This window comes from Thunnus maccoyii, chromosome 14 (genome assembly GCF_910596095.1).
Source record: "Thunnus maccoyii chromosome 14, fThuMac1.1, whole genome shotgun sequence".
NCBI lineage: Eukaryota > Metazoa > Chordata > Actinopteri > Scombriformes > Scombridae > Thunnus > Thunnus maccoyii.
In genome coordinates this window covers 7292103-7317654 of record NC_056546.1, presented here as the reverse complement: position 1 = coordinate 7317654, position 25552 = coordinate 7292103, and the positions used below count along the sequence as shown (strand labels likewise).

At 41.8% G+C, this 25552-nt stretch overlaps 1 protein-coding gene across 11 annotated transcripts in view; it reads right to left on the bottom strand.

Moving 5' to 3' along the window:
- Positions 1–830: 830 nt before the first annotated feature.
- Positions 831–25552, bottom strand: part of ehbp1 (EH domain binding protein 1) — a 155598-nt gene continuing 130876 nt past the window's right edge. For all 11 annotated transcript variants that reach the window (XM_042433041.1, XM_042433049.1, XM_042433039.1 and 8 more), the window contains 4 exons: positions 12163–12262; positions 10869–10942; positions 2069–2183; positions 831–1615 (listed from right to left, as the gene is read on the bottom strand). In XM_042433041.1, the coding sequence (XP_042288975.1) occupies positions 1525–1615; positions 2069–2183; positions 10869–10942; positions 12163–12262 (380 nt within the window). In that variant the 3' untranslated portion in view covers positions 831–1524. The remainder of the gene's footprint in view (positions 1616–2068; positions 2184–10868; positions 10943–12162; positions 12263–25552) is intronic.

The following is a 25552-nucleotide window of genomic DNA, read 5'->3' as shown; positions in this document are numbered from 1 at the left end:
AACAAACACAGGGAAATAGTCTGGAGCACGTGCAGGTAAAATGGATAAATTGATAAAGAAGAAGGAAAGTATTGATTAGAAATGTATCTGCAATTGTAAAAAATAGTGAATATATAAGAAAAAACATAATAAATTAGACTTTTAACGCAGCATTTTATTAAAATTCATCGTTAAATTGTTAAGAAAATTATAAAACTGGTCGCAGATTAAATACTTGCAGCTTTAAAAACCTCTAATATTTGTTTCCTGAGGGGTTAAAAATAAATCCAGCACACGCTGCTTTGTGGAGTATGAAATCATAAGGACTTTATTGAAGACTTGGGTTATGACACTGGAATAAATAAACAGATAAATGTTCACACTTAAAAAGGACAACTGCACCAGATGTGGAGCTCTAAAGAGATGCATGTGTGTGTGTATATAAGCATATTTCTCCTCTTCAGGATACAATAAATAGAAATCAAAAAAAAAAAAAAAAAAGTTGTTGAGCAAAAAAAATGCACATGAAATGAAATGTGATGGTAGTTTTCACTTACAAGCAGCTTTTATAGGACAAACGGCAATAAATAATATATATATATTTTACTTTCAACTGCATGAATCCTGAAAAAAAGAAAACAAAAAAAAAACCCAGAGGATTTTGGAAGCTATTGGTCAGAGCAGTGATGAAAATATACAACATGAGATTATTATTATTATTTTTTTTTTAAACATGATCTTTCTTTTGGTAAACTGCTTTCAAGCCAAGACAATAAAAAAAGCAATAGGAAAGTTAAGATTTATGCAAGATTTATGAACGGTGTGCGTCCCCCCCCCCCCTCCCTCCCCCTCCTCTTTTTAAGATATTTTACAAGTAAAAACTTTAAAGTGAAATAATTAAAAGATACACAGTCAAGTAATGAAGTAGCTTGAAAAGACTGATATTATAACGACTCTTGTTTCTGGTTTTTTTTAAAAGTCCAACTCATCTTCTCAACATCATGAAAAGAAGAAAAAAAAAAATAAAGAAAAATCCCCCCCCCCCCATTAAACCCAGTTGTGCTGTACCTCAATCCGACTGGTCTCCACATTCAGACAGGATGGAGGCTGCTGCTGCATCATTACATACAAATATCCCATCTGTCTGATAAGGGGGGTTTGCACTGCTTTTGTCTCGTCATACATTTTCATATCACATACAAGTACCGTTCTTAAAGCAAATTAACATAAAAAATATCGTATATATATATATAAATATATATATATTAATATATATATATATATATATATAGTGGGACAGTTTGAGTCAGTATAAAGTTGGTGCAAAAGCATCGCAGGGCTTCTTAATCCAGCCGAGTCTCTGCTGTTAGTTTCACCAAAAAACAACAACCAGAGCAGGAATCCAACAACTCATAGAAATGTCTAGGAAAGCTACTATCAAATAATAATAATAATAATAATAATAATAATAATATATCAATAATCGTAATGATACATTTCTTTTATCGGCTACATTTGTTGGTTGTGTTTTCTCTGTAATGACAATCATTGAAGGACACACTTCTCCTCTTTCTTGGCCATCTTGCCTTTGTTCTGCTCCAGCGTCCTCTCCAGGTGCTCGTCCTCCTCCTCGGCCCTGTGGGAGGGCAAAGGTCAAAAGGTCAGATGTGTTGGTTGGCGGGGAAGGGGTGCACATACAGGTAAACGCAGTCGGTGCCGAGGCAACCGTCGCCGTGCCACCTGCGGAGTGGCCTGGCGCCAGGGGCCGAGCTCCGACCTTTCACCCGCCTGGCACCCTGTTGGCGGATGGTGCCGCCAATCTGGAAGAGATCCCGCCTGTGCAGGTGTGCTGCTGCTGCTGCTACCGCTGCCGTGCAAGATGACTGCAGGCTGGCTGGGACGCAACACGCCCTGAAATGTGTTTTCACTACGTCTACAGTTTCTTAGGAACCAAACTACAAACTTACTGAAGGTTGAGTTTGATGTTCTGAGAGAAAATAACCGACAGAACTGTGTGTTGTTTGTGTTTTTACATCAATGTTTCATACTTGTTGTGTGTCTGGTGCTGAGAGGATTGTGGGTAACTTACTGTTTCTCCTGGGCGTCCAGGTCCCTGACCAGCGCGTCTCGTTTGTTGACCAGTATGACCAGCTCATCCAGCAGCAGCTGCTCTCGTCTCTTCTGGGCCTCCGTCTTCTGCCAGTCTGCAACGACACCAGAAGAACAAACAAACTGTGTCAGACCAGGAGACGCTGAGATCTTTTTATTCTGAACAACCTGGAGACGCTTTGACCTGCGGACCAACAGGTTGTTTATTTATTTTTTGGTCCTGGCAGGAACGAAGAGACCAGTGAACAACCTCACAAGAGCAACATTTCTACAGAATCACCTTTGACCCTCCTGGAATAGAAATGTTCTTCCTGCACACGTCTCACACACACACACACACACACACACACACACACACACACACACACACACTGGACGTGGCTTCACTTGTTTAACGCAGCTCTTCATCAGGTAACTGAGTCACACTGAAGGACAAACGAGATCTTCACGAGGACTTCACAGCTTCAACATGACGGACATGTCGTCTGAACTAAGACACATGTTGCTCAAACATCTTCAGATCGTTCAGCGGACGGACGGACGGACGGACAGTTTGATAAAAGTTCATCTTGTTTTTGACCTGCTGGACTCTCGTAGAGACGAAGACGAGGTCGGTTCCACGTATGGACCAGTGTGTAGACGTGATGTGTCGACTCCATCAGGTTGTGTGAACAGTGATGATGTATCGAACACTTGAAGGACGATCATGTTAACGTGCAGCCTCATGATGGAGGTTTCCTTCCGCATGATGTTCATACGTTTTCGGAAATTAAATTCCTCAGTTTTGAATTATCTGTTTATCACATCATCTTGAGACTGAGAAGATCTTAATGTGACTCATAACTTAAAGGTAACGACTGCAAAGCTGCAACGATCAGACGATTAATCAATTAGTGGGCAACTATTTTGATAATTGATTCGTTTTTAATGAAAAAATGCAAATATTCACTGGTTCCAGCTTCTTAAATGTGAATATTTCCTGTTTCTTCAGTCTTCTGTGATGATTAACTGAACATCTTTGGGTTGTGGACTGTTGATCAGGACTAAACAAGATGTTTTAGGTCACATGTTCAGAAACCTTCATTGTCATTTTTCACCATTTTCTGACATTTTAAAGACCAAACAATCAATCAAGCCAGTAAAAGGCAGATTAATCAATAATGAAATTAACATTTGCAGCCGTTAATGACTGGCAATCACTTTCTAACAGACTTCAGTCTTTCAGTCACATGTGGAAGTGAATATTCTATTGAACACTTTATATTTTCAAACTTTTCTCATAAAAGTTGGTAAAATATCCTCAAAAAAGCAAAGTGACGCCTCGTTATACTCAACATTTTAATGAATTTGTATTTCAGTCAGTAACTATTAACCTGCTTTGACACCTGTTTGGTTGTTTTGGGTCCGTTTTGAAAGAGTTTGGTACGATTATTTAATGTTCATGTTGAATTTAATCATCTCATAGATTCACTATTTAAATATAAAATAAACGTCACCTCGCAGCCAAACACTCGGTTTGTTCCTCAGCTAATAAACAAACAAACAGGTGAGCCCCCGACTCTCGTCTCAGTTCTCCAGGGTCTTTGCAGGAAGGGGCCCCACAGGGCCCCACAGGGTCCAGGTGGGACCCCGATCCAAATCCCCTCAGCCTCTCCCTGGAGGAGGGGGCTGCCCACAGGAGAGCACTCAGTCCCCCTGGGGCTCAAATATCCGCCTGGCGCCCTCGGCTCCAGATACACCCAACACCGGGGCAGCGCTCCTCCCTCCCTCCCCCCTAAAAACTCACCCCGAACACTGAACGCTGCTTAAACAATATCATTACAACCAGTAGTGAAACATCAGTCCTGCATCTACCTATCCTGCAAAAACAGCACAACTAAAGCTGTTTATAGATCTGATTAAATTAAATCAACTTGTTATTGTCGCTGCACATTTTACCAGTAAAACAAACTAACTAGAAACATTTCCTCCGCCGTCTCACAGCTAAAAAGAAGGAAGGAAATCTCTCGGCTACTCCTCAGCTCACAGCGAGGAACTCCATCGTTTCATATTAGAGAAAGAAAAGAAAAAAATCCCAGCGAGAATTCAAACACAGCTGAGCCGTGTGCAACTTCTGTGGCGCGTAGGCAACTTCACCCCTCTATCAATATTTAACCGCCTATTGATTTGAGAATAAAAGGAATGTTGTAAAATGTCAGTCCCAAAATAAGTGTGGCTTTATTAAAAATAAATATTCCCCCCCCTCCTCATTGAGTCAAATTGCAGCAGTGAGGCTGTGTGTGTGTGTGTGTTTTGTGTGTGTGTGTGTGTGTGTCACGCTGGGCCCAGTGTGTTTGTCCTGAAAGGTCTGCGCTCTCTTCATTGGCCCCGCTCGTCCCTTTGAAGTCGACCACAGAGCGAAATGAACACAGTCCCAATATTTGGCTCTCTACGTTCTTCTCTTTCTTTCTTTTTCTCCCTCAATCTTTTTTTTTTTTCTTTTCCTCAAGGAAGCAAATTTACTCTCCTCTGCCTGTGCGGCGGAGTCGACAAAATACTTCAAAACTGCCAAATATGTCCAACTCCTGTGTGTGAAGAGTGTTTGTTTTTTTTGTTTCCTCTTTTCAAACGAGAGGAAGGCAATTTGGAGTTGTGAGAGATCAAGACAAACTGTGTCAAGTGTAGAAGAAGAAAAAGCAGATGAGTCATCACGTGAGTCATCTTCCTCAGATAATTGTAGGACAGGAATGTGTCTATATCCGCCATAACTCCACTATCCCACAATCCTCTCTCTCTCTCGACAAGGCCGGCCCACAAGAGGAGGGTTCAGGAAAAAAAAAAAAACTTCCCACAAAAACACAGAGAGGTATGAAAAAAAAAATCCTCTCAATCCTGCCCTCCTTCTCCTTCAGAGCACATCTCAGCCAAAAAGCCAAAGTCCTGCTCGTCCCAGGGAGAGCTGGGTGGTGTGGGAGGGGTGGGATGGGGTGGGGGGGGGTTACGGGGGCAAGCACACTGCTGTCAATCACACGTCGCAGAGTCCCGCCCCCCTCATTAGGAAGGTAAACAATAAAGAGAGCCGATGAGAGACGTGACCAGGCAACACCAGAGCGGGGCAGGCTGGGTAACCAGACACCCAGGAACAAACAAAACACCCTGCAGCCACTCAGCGAACCCCCCCCCCAACTCACCCCCTCACCCCTCAACAAGCCCCGCCTCCCCCATCAGAGAGGGAGAGAGAGAGAGAGGTTAAAGAGAGGGAAAGACTTGGAGGAGTGTGTACAACTCACATGGTGGGTGCATATTCAGATAACCCTCGCCGTGCACGCCAACGGTAACCATGTGAGTCTGCACAAGGCACACAAGAATGCGCTGGTTCAAATCCCCATGAACCCCTCCCCGCCCGCTCTCTCCGACGACGCTAAATTTATTCAAGAGAGCAAACTGGTCCAAAGCTTCGTTCTCTAAAAAAAAAAAAAAAAAAAAAAAAAAAAAAAAGCGAGAAGAGGCCGACTTACATGCATCTTTCTATCCGTCTCTTTCTCTCTTATTTTCTGTCTCACACACAAAACACAGCAATGCGACATCAGGATTTGATCGGCAGCTTCATAAGTTAAAGGACGACGTCCTCCGAAGTCCTCGAGAATCTACGTCTACCGACACCGATCTATAAACGTATTCCCCTTCGTTTCTTTGTTTTGTTTTTTTCCCCCTGTCGTCCTCTCCGCTCTGCTCGCTCTACCTCTTGTTCTCGTTGTAAAAGGCCCCCAAAAGCTGGTTTTGGCCGAGGTCCAAGTGGAGTCAAGAGACAAAAAGTGTCACTGGAGGAGAAGAAAGTCGACAGGCGGTGAAAACGGTTGACAGATAAACGTCTTGACGGCGACGCATAGCCGGATTCTTCAGTCACATGCAAATGTTGAAAACTGAAACACAAAAGTTTGGTGATTTCATTCCTGGTTAGACGCAAAAGTCTTAAACACCAGAAGAAGAGCTCAGTGCTGCGGAAAAAAATCTAATTAGCAATGACCAAAGATGATTTTCCTCTAATTAAGACTATTAAGTTTAATAGTCTGGTGATAATCTATATTTATGTTATTGTCAGCAAATAAACAATCCTGATATTTTGATATTTAAGGATCGTTTATGTATCCAAAGCCTGATACATCTTGTTCCTCCAGAGCGACGCTGTTGTCCAAAAACTATTGAAAACACATCGACAAGCCACAAAGAGTGACACTTCCATCGTTACAGTGAAGACGCACTGTAGTTTATTTTGAGTCAATCCTACATACATCATCCTGCTGCCATAAACACTCAGTAGAGCATCAAATCTGCTTCTCAACATCGTCTCCATCAAATACACTATTTACTGCTGTTTTAGGATATTATGTAGACCACGAAAAAATGAAAGAATATGTTTGTGACCTGATTTTTAACATAAGACAAGCTGGGAAAACCTTGAGAGACTGGCTAACGCATTGATGTTTTTGGCCTCTTCATGGGATTTTTTGACAATTAACAAAGAAAACTAAAGTTTCCAGTCCACAACTTAACACCTTTAATATTTGGGAAAAATGCAGAAAAATGCTGTTGAAGTAACAATCTTGATAATCCACCATCCTGACTCTCAGACCGCTTCAAATAAAAACATTAATGAGACAGCGTAGCTCTGAAAAAGTTAAAAAAAAAGTCAGTCTATAAGTAGGTGAGACATTGAGCGAGCGGGAAACTAAGTTCTAACTTTTTAAATCATCCACAAATTCAAGCATCAATCTAAACAAAACGCACAATTTCAACATCTGTTCCACCGTATGTTACAATAACCTGCATATAATATCATGTTAGCTACACTAACAGGAGGCTCTTGTTCCAAGATCCTGGAAAACACATAAATTTACATCTTTAGAGGATGTGAGGAGAATATTTTGTACATTTAAAGTAAATGAGGACAAACTATAGCTTCAGTTTCTGTGTAACGATGAAGAACGACCTAAAAACCAGCACAAACAACCTCACTGTAAAAAAAAGTTAAAAAAATAACACACTTGCTTCCAAAATTCTCCAAAAGTCCGACAACTTGTGGAACGAAGGTTCTTGTTATCGGCGGTTCCAGTCAACTAGCAACCCTGAAAGAGTTGGCGACATCATCAAAAGTCGCCCATGTGATAGGATTCCACAGTGCACCTAATCAATCAGGGTCTGTACGCGCCGTCCCGATGTGTTACAAAGCCCAAATAGATTTACAAATGGGAAGTGTGTGTGTGTGTGTGTGTGTGTGTGTGTGTGTGTGTGTGTGTGTCGGGGGTGTGGAGAGGGATAAGCTCCTGCATAGGATTACATATTGATTTTAAACATATAAAAAAGCTTATCATATCAAACCGTAACAGGAAAAACTCTGGGACCCGGCTATGCATAAATCCCTTTTAGATGGTGAGAGGGCGTCCACCTTAAAACACACACACACACAAACACACACACACACAGGTCCTCAGAGTGAGCCAAGACACAGTTTTGTGTGTGTGCATACATAGGTGTGAATCGGTAAGCAGATAAAGAGGGCATAGTGGATCAATTTTGTGGCAGGGAGATGAGAGTGTGGCATACAGATGGCATTTCCCCGCCTGGCATCACACCAAGAAGGTACACGGAGGTGGTTATCATTGGGCATGCTCATAAACAACATCAACGCCGGCCTGACAGCCTCAGCGTGTCCCCAACTGTTTTATTCTGCAACAGCTGCACAGTTAATCAAAACTGTTCTAACATCAGGTTGTTTGTAACGTCATAAATCAGCTCAATAAACAAGTTATTGTGCATCATTATGTCACGATTTGAGCTTCGTGGTTAATAAACGTCGACTCTCAGCTTGTCAGCAAAAGTTGATAATATCAGTCAAATAAATAAAACAGTCAAATGTTGTTTTAAGATCAAAACTGCAGCAAATTATGTGTTTGAAATGTTCAACACTACAAAAAAAAAATCACTACACAAAAGTGACTGTCAGGTTTGTGCTTTAAACTGCTTCTAAAAAAATCTGAGGAATATTTAGGAAAATGTGTCCTTTAGCAGGAAAGCAGCTTGAAAGTTGATTTGAGAGGAATTCTCTCCTCCTGACTCCTCTTTCCACCTCAAAGCGTTCTCCTCTCATCCTCTCTCTCTCATGTGTTTGTGCGTCCCGCGGTATCTGGTTCACGTCAGAAATACGACTGTGGAATAAAACGTCACGAGTCATAGTTGTTTCTCTTTCCTTTTCTGGTCTGCAGCCTGATCAGAGACACGCAGCTCAACAGCTTTTAACTCCCATCAGAATCCAAAATGTTTAGATTATTATAGACAGAATGAGAATATTTACTTCTATACCTCTGCTACAACTGGACAACAAAATAGCAAATATTCTTCTAACCGTTTCATAAACAGAACCAGCTGTTAGCATACTTAACCAGTTAGCTGTAGCGTTTATTGACCTGGACAGACTGTGTGAAGACTGTGGTTCGATATGTGACTATGTAGGCCGACTGAGAAGTAAAGACAGACTGGTGTGTGTGTATCAGTGCAGGTATATATTTTTCTCAGCAGGGTGTGTGTATGTGTGTGTGTGTGTGCAGGTGTATCTTAGTGATGTGTGTTTCTCTCTCTGCTCTGACTCTCACTGCATCTCTCTCTCTCTCTCTGTGTCATCGACTGGCCAACCAAATCAGCAATTACTCGCACGCCCGACCATCGCTCAATGGACCTGCCCAAGCACCAAATAAGAGCTGGAAAGATGGGCACTGAACACACACACACACACACACACACACACACACACACACACACACGCAGACAGAAAGATAGACACACAGGTGGACACACAAACACACCTGTGAGAAGTAAACACACTGATGCAGACAAACAGAGACCAACAGATCCTCTCTCTCGCACACACACACACACACACACACACACACTTTCTAAACACACACACACACACACTGTCAGGTCTCTTCCCAGCAGCTCAGAACTATCTGTGGCTGCTACAGAAAGGTAGAGCCTGTGAATGTTAAGTGCCTCCCTTAGGGAGGAAAATAAGGCCGGCTGATAAGTTAGTCAGCTGCAAATCCAACAAGTCCACATGAAGGCAGAGAGGAGCGGTGACACGACACACACCACCTCTCCACCTCGACTTGCACACTATCTCCGCTCTTTCACTTCCACACACACACACACACACACACACACACACACACACACACACACACACACACACACACACACACACACAGAGGCCTAACAGGTAGACACATGATACATATCTGATATAAATATGCACTCACAGAAGCACCAGGAAACCCACAGACACACACACACACACACACAAAAAAAAGACAAAAGCAGACTTGCACACACACACATACTTCAGCACAATATAATATACACAAACACGAGCACACACCCACACACTGAAAACAGACTCACTGATACAAAAACACACTCAGAAATATGAACCAGAAAAAAGTGAAATCCTCCCATTTGACTCGAGCTGCAGACGCATGGCGGCTCGATAAAGATAAATAAATAAAATGGCCGGGCGAAGACGGAGGAAATCAACCTGGACGCAGGCAGCGTGGCGCCGTCTGCAGCTCCTGCTTGGCTACGCATGTCTGCTCCCCCCCCCCTCAGCACCCCCCCACTCCCCCCCTTTTGCCTGGCCCACCTCCTTTCTTGCTAATTACAATTGATTTATTATGGACCAGGTAGCTTATCAGGTGCCCGCTGAAATTACAATGGTTGTCCGAGGGCTGTGAGGAGAGGGGGGGGGGGGGGGGGGGGGGGGGGGGGGGGGGGATTGGGGAGGAGGGTGGTGGTGGTCAATGTCGAATGGCAAAATCAATTAGCATTGATTGGCAAAAGGTTCATTTTGCCAAAGAGGACGCAGTCGAAGGGGATTAAACTTCCCTGGCCTCCTGACAACTTTGATACGACACAATGGCTGCTTTTCTGGCTGCGGTATAGTTAACAAGCTTTCAATAATATAACTGCATTTTTTTTCTCTCTCTCTCTCAATGCGGCTACGGCTAGATTTCAAATCAGGCATCGGCTAGTCGGGTCTAGCTAGGAAACAGATAGCATTGATCAAGTATCAGTGAGTGAAATCCCTCGCAAGCTCGCATCTTAATCCTCATCAAGAAGCCGACGCGGAATTCAAATCAACCTGCTTCAGGCTTTCGATGGAGGCTGGTCACACAACGGCCGCACGAAATGTAAGAAAGACTCATGAAAATCGTTCGCATGAAGAGAGATGAATCACCCTTCAGCTCTTCCACATCACCAGAAAGAAGAAAATAAAACTTCAACTGTTGCTGGTTGTCTCCTCTAGCAGCCATTTGGCCGTTAAATAAACATTATCCAGATGTTCAGACTAGTAAATTAGTCACTCTAGTTTGCAGATTTAGGAATATTTCTTTACAGATTGTTGGTCGTTTTACATTTGCATCAGTAACACAATCCAGTAGATTATTCTAACTCTGACTTGGTTCATTTAAGTGAAAGTATTTTCTTATCAAAACACATCTAACGTCACAAAGTTGAGATTCACGTTTAAATGCAATTTATAAAGTGCAAGTAAGATTTTATTGTGAAGTAAAACGGAGAAGAAATGACACATCTCTGCTGCCTGGTACCTGCAGACACCATATTAAATCCCCTGACCTTTGTGTGTGTGTGTGTGTGTGTGTGTGTGTGTGTGTGTGTGTGTGTGTGTGAGTGTGTGTGAGTGTGTGTGTGTGTGTGTGTGTGTGTGTGTAAGTGTGTGTGTGTCTTACCCTCGATGGCCAGCATGGCTCTCAGCTCTCTGTTCAGCAGTTCGAAGCGTCTCTCCAGATCGTGCTCTTTCTCCCTGTGGCAAGTTAAGAGAGAATGAGTGAAAAAAAAAAAAACAGACACACACTCACAACAAAGTTCATCAATATGTTAATGACTAAATCATTAAGCACTTAAAGAAACCTGCAATAAACATCGATTCAGCTACTCGCCTGAACCTTCTCCGGCTTTGCATTAATCTACTGCACATAACTGATACACATACTGCGCTCACACAGCCCTGGGTGAATGTGCACGCGTGTGTGTGTTTGTGTGTGTGTGAGGAAAGAAAAACGGATATAAAGAGAGTAGAAAGGATGTGAAAATGCATTAAGAAAAATAAAGAATGAAACATATATATATGCATTTATGGACATGCCATGAGTGTGTGTGGTCTGCATGTGTGTGTATGTATGGCTACATGTGGTTTGTGTGTGCGTATGCGGCGCAAATTAAATTCTTTCCTCTTTCAGCCATATTAAAAAATGAGCTAATTCGGTCCCTAATAGAATTTGTCCTTCACAGGCGCCTTTTTCTCTTCGCCTCCACAAAGAGAGAACAGAAAGGGCTAATAATCAGCCCTTCTGTCAATTGGCCACTTTAAAAGCCTCCCCTTTCCCACGATATAATGTGATTATGAATACTTCAATCTCTCCTCCACTCGCACACTTTGAAATCCCAACAGCCGCAAATGAAGAAAAAGGCAGCCGGTCTGTGTGTGTGTGTGTGTGTGTGTGTGTGTGTGTGTGTGTGTGTGTGTGTGCGTGTGTGTGTCTCCACCTGTCGCAGCTGACCACATACAAAGAGACTGGCGATAGAGTGATGATCGCCACACTTCTATTGATTTCATATCCCGTCCACATGTAAATCAATGAGCGGATAGACAGAGGGGGGTGAATGGAGTAGTAAGTACCCTCCTCCCCCCTCTCTCACCCCCCACCCCCCCCCTCCTGTGCAGCTTCAACGAATGTGATCTAACGCTTGAATAGAACGGTGACGTTTCCAGGTGTTTTAATGCTTCTCGGTGCATGAAAAGACAAACAAAAGCAGGTGATAACGGAGGCTACACAGCTGATTCCACCAGTAGGAAGTGGTTTATAGTAGAAAAGGCACAGGTCGTTGTGGATGTGGCGGTAATTTGACTATAAAATTGAAATAAGGAGTTGTACGGAGAGATCAGCGGCTAAACAGAAAGACGACAAAGAGGCGGACGTGTCAACAGACAGAAAAGTTTAAGTTAAGCTACAGGATACGTACAGCAGAGAGAGCTGATTCTGTCGTCTGATGAGGGCGTTCTTCTTGTTGACCAACATGAACCACTCCTGCATCATGGCCTCCTCCTCCTCCTTGTTGTTGCCTGGAGACACACACAAACAGAAAAAACAAGCAGAGTTAAACACACACACAATAAAACAACCCTTTCAATAACATCACAAGCTTTTAATATTTATTCCTCAGGTGTTTCTTTGCACCCTTTTAAAACCATCATGTCGATTGTTAAATAGAAAGTAAAATCAGTTACAGTAGATTGAACCTGACAAGATAAAAGGTCATTTTCTACCATCGGCTGCCTGTAAATAACAGAATTAAAGTGTACAGTGTATATAAGCACGCAGGCATACACACATGAAAGAGATGATGCAGAGTCAGTACATCCATCAGATATTTATGTGTATGTGTGTGTGTGTGTATATGTGTGCGTAAATACACTCTCACTTATGTTCCTTGTGTAAACATTCACATACTTCACACCATGTCTTCACAACGTCAATACAGCTTCAACCGGGGCGGGATTAACTCAGCGATTACCGTCGAGCATCTTTACAGAGTGGAGCCTCTCACTGTAGGGCAATACATATCCCACCAATCACTCAGCGGGCCTTCAAAAAAAAAAAAAAAAAAAATACACGTCTCTGGGACTCTCCGATGCTTAGTGTAATACCTGCTCTACACACGGAGAGCTAGCAAGGCTCAAGATGCATGGCTAATGTAAGCTTCGCCCACGCCTGGGGCTAAAGCTCTATGCTGTAACTTACTTACAAGATACAATGGGATGCGCACAACTGATACGGACACAGCACATCGAATGGAAACCCTTAAATGTTTGCAACATAACAGCAACAGGGACAGCATCCATCGGTCATGTCTGACCTGGAATAAAAGAGGAACTATTCGGGTCAGGAGTTTGACATCAACTGGGCATCTGTCGGCTGCCTCAGAATGATTTCAAAATAATAAATTAGACTATTTTAATGATTTAAAAGATCAGTTATTAAGAGGTTATTTTATAGCTTAAAAATTCATTTCCTGATTGATTTATATGTCTTTTGATGCAGAGACTATCAAGAGAAAATAAATAAATCTAAGTTATTAAAGTCTCCTGGTGGTGTTAAATGCTTTACATTAGTAAACAGCAGTAAAAAAGACGTTATGAACAGTTGACAAACACAAAAAAGCTGGTTTTGAATCATTAAGACAAAATCTTAAAATTATATATGTGGATTTAGATCAAATTTATGTAGTTAAAAACAGGAACGGGCCTTTAAATGTATTAACATAAGAAAGACAAATATTCTCCAATAACTTATTGTAGAATCTGAAACTGACATATGTGATTATACATAATTGGTGGATGAGTCTTTCCAAATTCAACAGAAAATTATAGTAAATTATACTGCTTTCCGAATTTAACAAGATAGACAGTTGCAAAATAAGTTGGGTACGAGATGTAGCCACATATCAATGTTTTGTGTGCAATATAGTTAAATGTCGATTCGGTTTGTTTTGTTTTGATAAGACCCCTTTAAACATGGACCTCACATGTATTAGAAATTAAATATAATTTATTCTTTATAACTTCTTAATTTTTCCACACAGATCACTTGTATATTTCATCAATGTGTAAATAAACTCTGCTGTGGTCAGTCCAGTAAAGAGCGCCGTTGATGTCAACAATTGGGATATAAGCTTCGTGGCACTGGAGGCCAGTTAAGCAGTGACAGCAGCATTAATCTGACACTCAGTACGTCTGTGAAGAGAGGAAATGGATGAAAACAGAGGACGTGAGATGAAAGATGGTCTTAGGGCTTATGTTATTATCTCTCGCTGTTTTTTTTTCCTCCTCCCTTTCTCAAGAGGAAGGTTTAATAGCTGAGTAGCTACGACAGGCATCATAACAGAATTAACACTAAGAAGACATTTTATACCACTTATTTATTAATTGGGAGTCCTCTAAATAATAAGTAAGGCACTGTTGTGCTGTAAACAAGTATGCCAAGTTCAGTTTTTTCACACTATTCAAGAGAGGAAGTTTTATTTATTGTCTGGGAAATGTGGTTATGACCCGCTCCTTCTTTTTGGTGATTTCAAACATTATTGACTTAGTGTTTTAAGCTCATACTGCTGCTTTATTTTTTATATTCTGGATAAGATTTTCAACAGAATAGAATATAAACTAAAGGACAATATGTTTGGTGCTTTAAATGGACCTGAATATGATCACAAGCTGTGAATAAATGATTGATTCAGCTGCTAAGGACAGCAGAAAACCAAGAGAAATGTGTCTTTTTCTGTCCAACACACACACACACACACACACACACACACCGCCACTCATGGCAGAGGAGAGGGAGTATTGGGCCGCTGCGTCACTGGCGACAAAAGGCAAGCACGTGGATGTGTGCGCGGACACCGGTGAGTGTGTGGACATTTGTGATACTCTGAGCCAGCAGATGTATGTAATTTCATTTAGGAGGGTGGAGCGGGGAGGGAGGGGGGGGTTGTGGGGGGGATAGAGAGAAAAAGAACGAGCGAATGAAAGAAAGCTTCAGGATTTAGCGGAATCGGGGGCTCGTGGATTACTGTAGTCAACTTTGAAACGGACGACACTCGGAGGGGGGATAAAGCCGGCGCTGACAGGTCATTGTGCTGCCTCGAAGTCAAATAAAACAAGCAAATAATAATGGCAAATATTAAGCTCCTGTGACATTGTGGCGAGGCGGGCTGGAAGACGAGGGGGGATTATAAAGCTATATCCCCCACCGCTAGCCAGCCAGCAGCTACCAGCCAACCACCAGCCGCATTTTGTGAAAGGAGGGAGGAGAGGAGAAGAGAGAAGAGAGAAAGGCAAGGAGGTCAGAGGAAAGGTAGAGCGGGTAGGATAAAGGAGATGAGGGAGGTGGGGGGGGGAGGAGGAGGAGGAGGAGGAGGAGAGAAGGATGGGTAGTAGGAAGGAGAAAGGGAGGGATGGAATAAGGGCAAGCAGTTGAGCGATTTCAAAGCGGAGAAAGAGAGGAGGGGATGGAGGGATGGAGACGGGATGCTAGACAGCTGCTCAGCATCCTCCTCCCTTCACTCAACCTCTCCAGGGTTGAACTTTGACCTCCACATACTACCTGACTCTTAAAGAGACACTGTGCGTCTGCAGTTTGTCCAACTGAGACGAGTCATATTTACAGGCACTAACATTCACTTCATTTATTTATTTATTTGGGTGCTACAAGACTTTAATACCCATTCAAATTACATATGAGACACATTTTACAGTAGAAAACTTAAGATGACGACCAGTAGAGTCAGTTTTTTAAACTGTGCTTTAGAGGAAAAAAATAAAAAAAATAAATATTGGTACTATTAAAATATTAAGGTTAGTTCCTCTTGTATTTATTATTATTAGTAGGGCTGCAATTAACAACTATTCTCATTATTGATTCATCTGTTATTAATTTGTATTAATCCCTTATTTGTGCAGTCAGAACATTGTGAGAAATGGTCATTACAGACAATTACATCTTCAAATGGCTTGTTTTGTCCGACCAAAAGTCCAAAACCCAAATAAGTTTAATTTACAATTATATAACAAAGAGAAAAGCAACAAATCCTCATATTTGAGAAGATGAAACCAGCAAATGTTTGCCATTTCTGCTTGATTAATAATCTAGTAATTTTAAATAGTTGTGGACTTAATTTTTTTGGCACTAATGTTTATGTTCAGTTCATTAGCGTAACTGTATGATATCACTGAAAGTACTGAAAAAGGGAAATTAAGGAACAAACAGTGCAGACAGAGGAAATCAAAGTGTTCGTTTCAGTTCAATAACTGTATGTAGTAGTTTATGTAACTGTTGTTCGTTGTTGCTCAGCACAAATATTAAGGCACTAAGCAGGGTTGAGGGTTTGATTCCCACTCGGACCACCCATGCTAAATATATACCAGTACAACAAGAACAGTACTGTCATGAATGCATCCACCAAATGGCATATGTTAAGAGTGACAACAAGAGAGAAAACACTGCTGAACGTTGTGTTGTATGAAGACAAATGGTGTAAATATCGCTGGCAGGCGCCATTGACACTGTGTCTGTGAATCCAGCCTTGGCTCTGAGACACTGTGGATCCATGCTGGCTCTCAGGGGGCCATCTTGGATCAAAGCATCTGGCAGTTTGGCAGGTTGCATTCTGGGTCTTGCTGCTTGCCTTACACGCCATTTCTCAGCGCTCAACACAGAGCAGGGCAGAGCAGAAAGAGGCCAAAAATCTACTGAGACTGAAGCAATAAATTTGGCATCGGTACAATGTTTGATCAGGACATCAAAGGATTAGTGAAATATGTCCGATGGAGATACACCGGGTTTCCCTTCCTACAGGAAACTTTATCGTCATTAATATCGTGTTTGGTGTCAATGTGGCGGCGATGGTGAGAAACACACAAGATAAAATCAACTCAAGCACACATATATATACACACACACACAGCCAAGATACAACTGATACACACATCCTGACAACCCCTCTATCTGATTGCCTGTCTCCCTCTTCTCTTGTTTCACTCTCTCTGCCTCACAAACACAACCTGGATACAATGTGAAGGGGGGATACATTTATCCTGAAGGCATAGGAAAAAAAAAAAAAAGGCTGGTTAGCATGGGTCAATGCGTGATTGTACGCTTCAATATGAGAGGCAGAAAGAGAGGGAAATGTAGAAAGAAATGGAGAGAAGGCAGGGTGAAAAGACAGAGTTAGCCTCTATAGCCAAATAAGATTAAGATAGCTATCTTGGCCACTGTTCCATTCAGTGTAGATAGGAATAATGAAACCCACCCTGAGGTGGTCAAACTGCTGCTGCTGCTGGTGGCCTGCGCTGGTTTTTAATTAAATGTGTAACGTTGCTGTTCTACGTCTCATTAAACGCATGCAAGGAGTAGTTTTAGTGTGTAAATATTGATTGATTTCATATTTTTAGTAGAATGTTAATTTGCTAAGATGCCCAAAGCTAGCAGGCATTTTACATTTTATTTGTCATATTTCACAAAGGAGCTTGTAACTAAACACTTTTTTCTCTGTTTTATTGTTCAGTTTATATAAAAAAAGAAGAGTTTGATGCCAACAATCCAAATTTTTCTTGTTTTATTGTTGCTTGACACTAAAGCATCTACCAATTATTTTCATTACCAACTTATTGGTAATTTCAATTAATAGTTCAATCTATGGCATATTAGAAAGTAGTGAAAAATGGCCATCACAATAGGCATGTTATCGTGTAGTAGCGGGAAAAGCACAGGTGTAAATAATAACATGAATCATGGTTGTATTCCATTTATGTGTGCAGGTTTCATGGCCCCAGTATTGTGCATGGTTCACTGTCATGGCTTACTGGGAGACCTTAATGGAACAGAGACATTGTTCTTTTTTTTTTTTTATTTATCTTAATTTATCTTTTGTTATTAGTAACACCTGTGCTTTTCCTGCTATGACAAGTCAAAATATCTGCTGTGAAAAAGGTCGACTTCCTGGAGGTGACGTCTTCAAAAAAATAGTTTTGTCCAAATGACGATATAAAACAGAAAAGTAGCAAATGTTCACATTCGAGACATTCGAACCAGCAAATGTTTGCCATTTTTGCTCGTCAATCAACTAATTGTGTATTTGAATGGACTACACACAGCACTATGTTGCAGGGGTCAAAACTTTGACCTTCCAGTTACGGACAGGCCTCTTGACCATTACGTCACCCTGCCACCTAAGAACCACAGGTATTTGTTTAATCGTACAGGAGTATGATGACTGGATACGGAAATCCGACACTTTCCTTCCCTAGAGAAACAACTTCTTTCTGTGCCTGGAAGGAGGGAGCTGGGATAAAAGGGGGGAAATGAATGAGACAGAAAGAGAAAAACATTAAAAGCTGTGATCACAGCACGTTCATCTCATTTCTTATCCCACCATTTTGCCATTTAATCCAATAGCTGCTAATCCAATTTGTCTATCGGACATGTAAAAAGGCGGGGAGGAGGAGGAGAAAGACAAGGAGGAGGAGGAGGAGGGAAAGGGAGGAGATAGAGCTGAACTTCTCTTCTGTGTCCAAGTCACTTTTCTGAATTGCGGTTTATTTAGGGACGAGCCGCACTTGTGCCTCTCCCATCGCTTTCTCCATCCGACCGTCAAGCCCGTCTGATATCAGCGGGGATCAGGGGAAGATGAAAGCCAAAGATGCATGAAAGGAAATGAGAAAAGAAAGAATAAAAAGAACAGGATGAACATTGTTTCCTGTGATTAGGTAAGAGCTTGTTAAAAGGCTGTCACTGCAGTGATGTGAATATGCATGACAGGGGCCGGCCTAATCAGAGAGGTCTGTGGCGAGGACCGGAGGGGGGGAATTGTGGTTAAGTAGCCTACTGAAGACTTGATTTAATTAATGTGAGTGGAGGAGTGTCTTGTTAGGAAGGAGACAGAGAGAGAGAGAGAGAGAGAGAGTGAGAGAGAGAGAGAGTGTGTAGCTTGTAAGCAAGAAAGGCTAGTGTGCTGGAAAATTCAGTTTTGGCCATAAAACATAATCTAAAGCCTGCAGTAGTGGTGTTTCTTTAATGCTGGAGGAGATCTTCAAATTTCAAGTAAGCTTTGGCTTCAGCTCTGACAGCTTACTCACTTCTCTCTCTTACTTACTTGCTCTTATTCAAAGCGAAATGCAATAAATGCCGCAATTCCCAACTTAGAAATGTTACAGAATCAACCCCCCCTTCACCTCCAATCTTCTCGACATTGCACATGTGATTTCTCCTGCACTCTCCTATTCTCCTCCGCTCTCTACTGGAGTGGTGCTGAGGGCTATTTTTTTTTTTTTTTTTTTTTTTCCAGGGAGGCTTGTACGAGGCCTTTTTAGCCACCTTCAATGGCACAATGGTCCCAGCGTATAGAGCAGATTCCTGCTTTATTGAACCTGTGTATAATGTCTGGTGAATGGAACACATTAACCAATTCACACTCACCTCTTTTCCTCCCTCCTCCCCCTCCCCGCATAGAAATTGGAGGAAAGTAAAATAAGGAGAAAAAAGAAAGAAAAAAAACCTCCCCTCACATTGAGGCACAATGACTGCCTTTTCCACCGGTGTCATTTGTCAACCACTGCTTGCTTTACAACTTACAAAAGAGGTGGAGGTAGAGGAGAGACCAAAAGAAGCAGGAGTAGGGTGTGACTGAGAGTTTTGGGGGCAGAGAGATGAATCGGGTCTTTTTTTTTTTAATCACAATCATAAGTGAGGCTGCATAATTATTTGTTTCTAATTATGATGTGTGTTAACAGTAGAGCTACATCTTGTTGGAAGTATTTGTAAAAGAAACTGACCAACATGCAGAGCTGTTTGATCTTGAGTAATGATTTTTGTTTCCATAATCAATAAACACAGGATATCCGCATGAGTAGAGTGTTAAAATATTGAAGTGATACTGATATAAAATGCGTGTGCCGTGGAAAAAGAGCCACTGATACTAATCGGTGTTGAATTTAACACCTGCTGAGGTGTTACTGGTTAATCAAATAAAGGTGTTGGGGCAAAATTTTGACTCGTTTTCCAAAATTCAATAACATTTATTCAATTAACTCACACATCTAAAGAAGGGCGGAGATCCAATGTGGTTTTGATGGTTTATTAACATCCACACAGTAAATCCCACTGAGCTTCTTTCAAAAAGGGAACATGTGGAAATATACAAACTGTCCTCATTCATGATGACATGTGGTTTATGCATTTTTAATGCAGTTCCACTCTTACATTTAGCTAACTTGCTTCTAACATTTATTCTACTAGCACTGTGGGTTATCTCATTAACAGCACATGCACAGTAACTAAGTCTTAATATACACATATTTTGAAACAATAACCCATTAACCCATCAACTACATTATTCCCCTGACAATAAAAAGAAGTATGATACTCAGTTCTCAGGGACAATAAATAAATGCACATAATGAAAAACTCAACTCTTATAATTTAGACAGATTTGACTCTTAGAAACATCCTCACCTGCCACAACGGTCGATAACTACGAGGTGGTTAAGCTGGAAACAGTCAGTTAGTTCTTTGTTTGTCCTAAAATTCGGTCAACTGTAAACTGCCCAAGAGTCCAATCAAAGCAGAGTTGCACTCAAATATCTACAAACTGTTCTGTCTCTCCATCACCTTCATGTTAGAGCAAGACAGTTACTTCCAGACGTTGCAACCCCGTCTCCTTGAAATAATGTTTAAATACTACTAAAATAACTTTTACACCAGAGGCAGTGGTTCACATCCTGGGTCCTGCGTGTGATTAGGTTTATTGAACAGACGCGGTTTGGAACGATCTTAAAGCCTAAACATAACAATAAAAATGATGCTTTAGCTGCTATGACTGGATATTTGAGGAAAATAATGAAATGAATATTTTGTAGACACGTTCAGTATGAGGATTTTTCAATTTTGCAGATAAGTTCATTGAAAACATTCCTTCATTATGTTGATAAAAGTCACAACTGGGGCAACATTATGCTTCTATTTTACTTTGGGAGTATGTAATCTCTAAGAGACAGGGTTGGACACAAGGCTGTATTTTTGTCTCTGAAGTATTTTCATAGTTTAGGGCCAAAAGTTAATTTCAGACAGAGACAAAATAATCATGATCATGTAATATTTTCCATATCGTAAATACCATTACAGTTTTATCTGTTATCATGCAGCCCTGATTGTGAGCGCTGCCTCGAGGAGAGATGAACTCAGGATGGTAGAAAGTCGGATTGCCAAAGCCTTTTTTAATGAGCAGGAGAGTGTACATAAGCAGTGCCTATCATGTCACTGTTTTTAACGTTTGTGTTCAGAGAGCATGTTAAACACAGGACGATAGGGTTTGTCCTTCTAATATGTTTCTTCCTCTCATCTCTCTCTCTCTCACTCTCTCGCTCACAGCCCCCTGGGCAAACACATCTGACCTCAGAGCTAACAGTAGAACAACCTCCAGACACCTCTCACTCCTCCACCTCAGAGGTTAAGGAGGGGTGGGAGCTCAGGCAAACAGAGTTCACATAATAGACTGACTCTGGAGATGAAATCTTCATATTTCAGGCTTCGCTTTGTACACACACACACACACACAGCTGCTTGTAGGGAGTGGTGAAGAGTGTATTTGCGTAAGAGACGTCATTTATGCAGTTTTCCCTCTCTTACTCCCACGCACTCCTCTTAATTGAGCTCTTCTCTTCTTTCCACTTCCTCCACCTTCTCATTTTAATTTGAGTATCTAAATTAAATGTGTGTTTATGAAGTGAACTTAAGCATCTGATTCTTTATTTTATTGAATAACGAGGGACTAAAATGGGGCCAGATTAGACCAAAACAAATGCCTTTCCTGGAGTATTTTTTCTGTTTGTCTTGCAGAACCAGCCAAGCCGTGACAATCACACAAATACACTCCTCCTCCTCCTCCTCCTCAACTCAACCCCCACATCTCTTCTCCTTCCTCCCCTCCCTCCCTCCCCCACTCCATCAAATTGTGTTTTTGCTACAAATCAATAAACATTATCAGAGAGTGGCAGACTATGGGCTGGTGGAGGCAGCCTCTGTCTGTTAAAGCCCAGACCGCCCTGTCTCTATCACAGCCTGGGTGAGAAGGCCAGGAGGAAACAAATACACACACACACACACAAGAAAAAGGTAGACAACACACACACACACACACAAACACAAAAATAGATGTAACAGGGACTTACAGTAAACATAAGAATCTACAGGCACAGATTGAAGCAGAATACATACAAACAGAGCCACAAGTAGACACACAGACATGCCCGATGATCAAAGAGCGAGTCTTTGATGCATGTACGCTTCTACAGGGAGCGATTTCTCACATCCACGCATACAGAGACACAGACAGCAGAAAACAATCAAACTGAGAGGACTGGAAAAGAAAAGAACAGCGCGGTACAGCACTGGCTGTTTAGTCCATGACACTCAACGTTTGTAAGAAATTAAAGGGGGGAGAAAAAAGAAAAAAAAAAATCACAGTCTATGACGCCAACAGTGACTTTAAACACTCTCTAACCCATTAAGGCCGCTGTATCACCACTCTATGCTTGTCAGCTCCCGTTAGCTTTAGCGTCAGAAATCCCCGCTCTCTCCGACGCTCTACGAGAACCATTTAACTGAGCTCTAAATAAGATGATTTTCAACCTGTCCCCACTTAGCTTGGGGCTGTAAAAGGAAAATCAGGGGGCCTGCCATACACCATTTTCTCAATTACCTTTCTCATTATTGTCATCCGTGTTCATTACTACTATTATCATCCTCCCTTTTCTGTTGCACCCCCCCCCCACTCCCCCCACTTTAGGCTAGCTTAGGCCATTGTGGCTGTCATGTTGGATGAAGAGAAAGAGGAGAGCGGCAGAATCGAGAGCTTTTTCAAGGCCAGAGCACTTCAGGTAATTAATATAGCAAGAGGGGGCAGATGAGAGGAGACGGAGAATATGTGAGTATATGTACGCCTGTGTGTGTTTTTGCTGAAATGCCTGATTGGGGAGCTCACCTGCCGATACCCCCTAAAAGGTATTTCATTAGCAAGCCTTTTACCATACAAGCACAGGAACAAAGCCTCGGTTACGCCTGTCTCCACTCCAACTCAACGGGGCCCTCCAGGACGCCTGTAGCTGTGTGTGGGAAGAGTAAAGAAGAGTGGAGGAGCAGAGAGGAGAGGCGAGGAGAGGCTATCCCTGTTCATAATCTCATGACAAAAGGCAAAAAGGCATCATCCTATTAACAGCATGATCTTCACCAGCTCATGCTAGCTCCTTTCCACAGGGGGCTCTCTGTTATTATTAAGGTGAGTGGGTGATAGGGAGCAGGAAAGGCGCCCGGTGCCTCCCTATTAGCCCTGGGACAAGAGTAGGTATGGAGGGGGAGAGGAGAGAGGAGAGACCCCATGCTAGGGTCCTGCTTGGAGTCTCTTTCTATTCTTCAGAATGAGAGCTTGGACCTTTGGGGGCTGGTTTCTATTAGGCTTCAGTGATACAACACAAAGTGGGAGACATTCTTCAATCAAACACCTCAACGCCAGCGGTGATGCTCGCTGGGAAAACATCCTCAGCTCCACCTGAAGCCGACTCACTTTATTCCTCAGCTCACGTCAGGGATCATATATTAATTAAATGCTGTGAAAGCCGCGGCGCTACCTGCTCTACATTCGTTTTGTAGTTGTGTTGTCTCCTTATGATGCTCAAAAAAAGTCAAAAATGGTTAAGATTCATGTATCGTGTATCGAATTAACATGTCCTGTACGTTAGTTTGTGTGAGCTCAGTTTTTTTACTGTATTTATTCACACAGAATATAATTGCGGCAATATTTTGTATATGTATGTTGATGGATTCTCTGCTGCTCGTTTATGACGGTGGAATCTGTGGAGATGATGCAACATGTTGCCTCTGTGCAATCAGGACGTTAAATTAAATTTGACAGGCGCGATTACGTGTATCAGTATTTGCATCTCTTCACAGACTTCAACAGGCGTTAAGGTAAAAAAAATAAAATAAACAAACACTGGAAATGGAAAAGAAGGAGGAGTCATGGACATTTTTTTGTATTAAGCTCGGTATCCACTGGCAGCATTGCTAAAATACTCAGTGTGTGTGTGAGAGAGAGAGAGAGAGAGAGAGAGAGAGACTGGTGAGAGAAAGAGAGATTAGTCTGTTTTTCTGTTTGAGTGTTTTGTCTTCTGCTCAGTGGGGGTGCTTGCCTCTAGCCTCAGGTTACACAGGGGAATTGTGGGAAAAAAAGAAGTAGACTGAGCTGTGTTTGAGAATGACAGCAATGCCGGGCTTGGTGTTAAAAAAGTATTGAACAGGTAACTCCCTCCTCACTCTGAATTTCACTTCATTCACAAATGATTAAAAGTTCTTCTTTTGTGAGGAACACATCCGCATTTCTTATCTCTTATTTTTTGCTTCTTTTGTTAGTGTACAGTATCTCATTTGATCGCTTTATAATCACTGAAAAATTGTTGGTCCGTTTTGACCTTTTTTCTTCAGAAGCCTCATTGATAATAATGTTTTGACGTAAAGATGGCGGAGGGGGACTTGCACACTGTAGCTAGAATAGCAGGGGATCGTCTCCGGCACATTTTGGAGACAGTTCTGTGTACATTGGACGTAACAGACTGCAATGAAAACCTGTCTGCTAATGTTTGTGACATCTAAGAAGAGGCGCGAGGAGCAACAAGGCTTCAGAGTGGTGCTACTAACGTTCAGATTCTGAGAACTAGTCTGGGATTATCAAAGAAGCCGCGCTGTCAACCTTTATATTGTTTACATACAGCAGAAATATAAACGCAAACTGTTCTTTTTCCTTTCTTCAGTATGTTTAAAACACTACTGCATGATATTAAACTGAAATAGTCAACTAAACATTAACCGATCTTTATTACAGTGATTAAGAGTACAGCAACAGGTTTGGAGGAAAGCTAAGTACTGATGTTGTGTTTATATGTCAGTTTTTGATGTGGACATAAATAAAAGTACAAGAGAAACTATCATAATACTATGATTCATTAACTGTACATAAGTAGACTTCATTCACTCCCATTAAAAGCAATAAAGACGATCATCAATTTCCTCTCTTTGCAAGTTTCTGAATCCAATCGATGTTTCTATGTGTGCATGGATTTATCATGCGATCACGCTGCTTGACGATGAGACAAATGTCAACAACTCATCGCTCAGACGGCTCTGCGAGTACACCCACTGTTGCACTTTAATTAACACTATACACATATGGCACATGCTGCACAGCTTCAACATTGCTTTTAGGACATTTATGGATAAAAATAGCATTGTTCTTGCTGTGTGACAACCTATTACTGCAAAGAATACACACGGACTCACCTGATAAAAGTCAGGATTGAGCTAATTCAGTGCGATAGAGAAAACTTTGAGGGACATTTTTAAAAAGGTATGTCAAAGTAAAGAGTGGAGATACTCGAGAGATGCACTCCTTCCGACTCCATCGCCTCCCACACACACACACACACACACACACCTCCTCTCATCATCATCGTCCTCCATTCTCCTCTGTAGCCCAGTAAAAAGCCTGTGATGACCTGGGTGTGTAGCTTATTAACCTCTCCATCAGTTCTTATCAGCCAATGAATAGCCCAGTCATCTGCCCCTCCTCTTAAATCTAAGGGAAAAAAAATTTCTCCTCACGTCAGTAATAATTCAATCCACACACAAATCATTTAAGGTGTACGCGCACACACACACACACACACACACAGACACAGACACACACACACACAGAAGGGGATCAGTGGTAACATTTTGTCAACCTCGGTCCTGGTGGGCTTCCAAGATTGGCG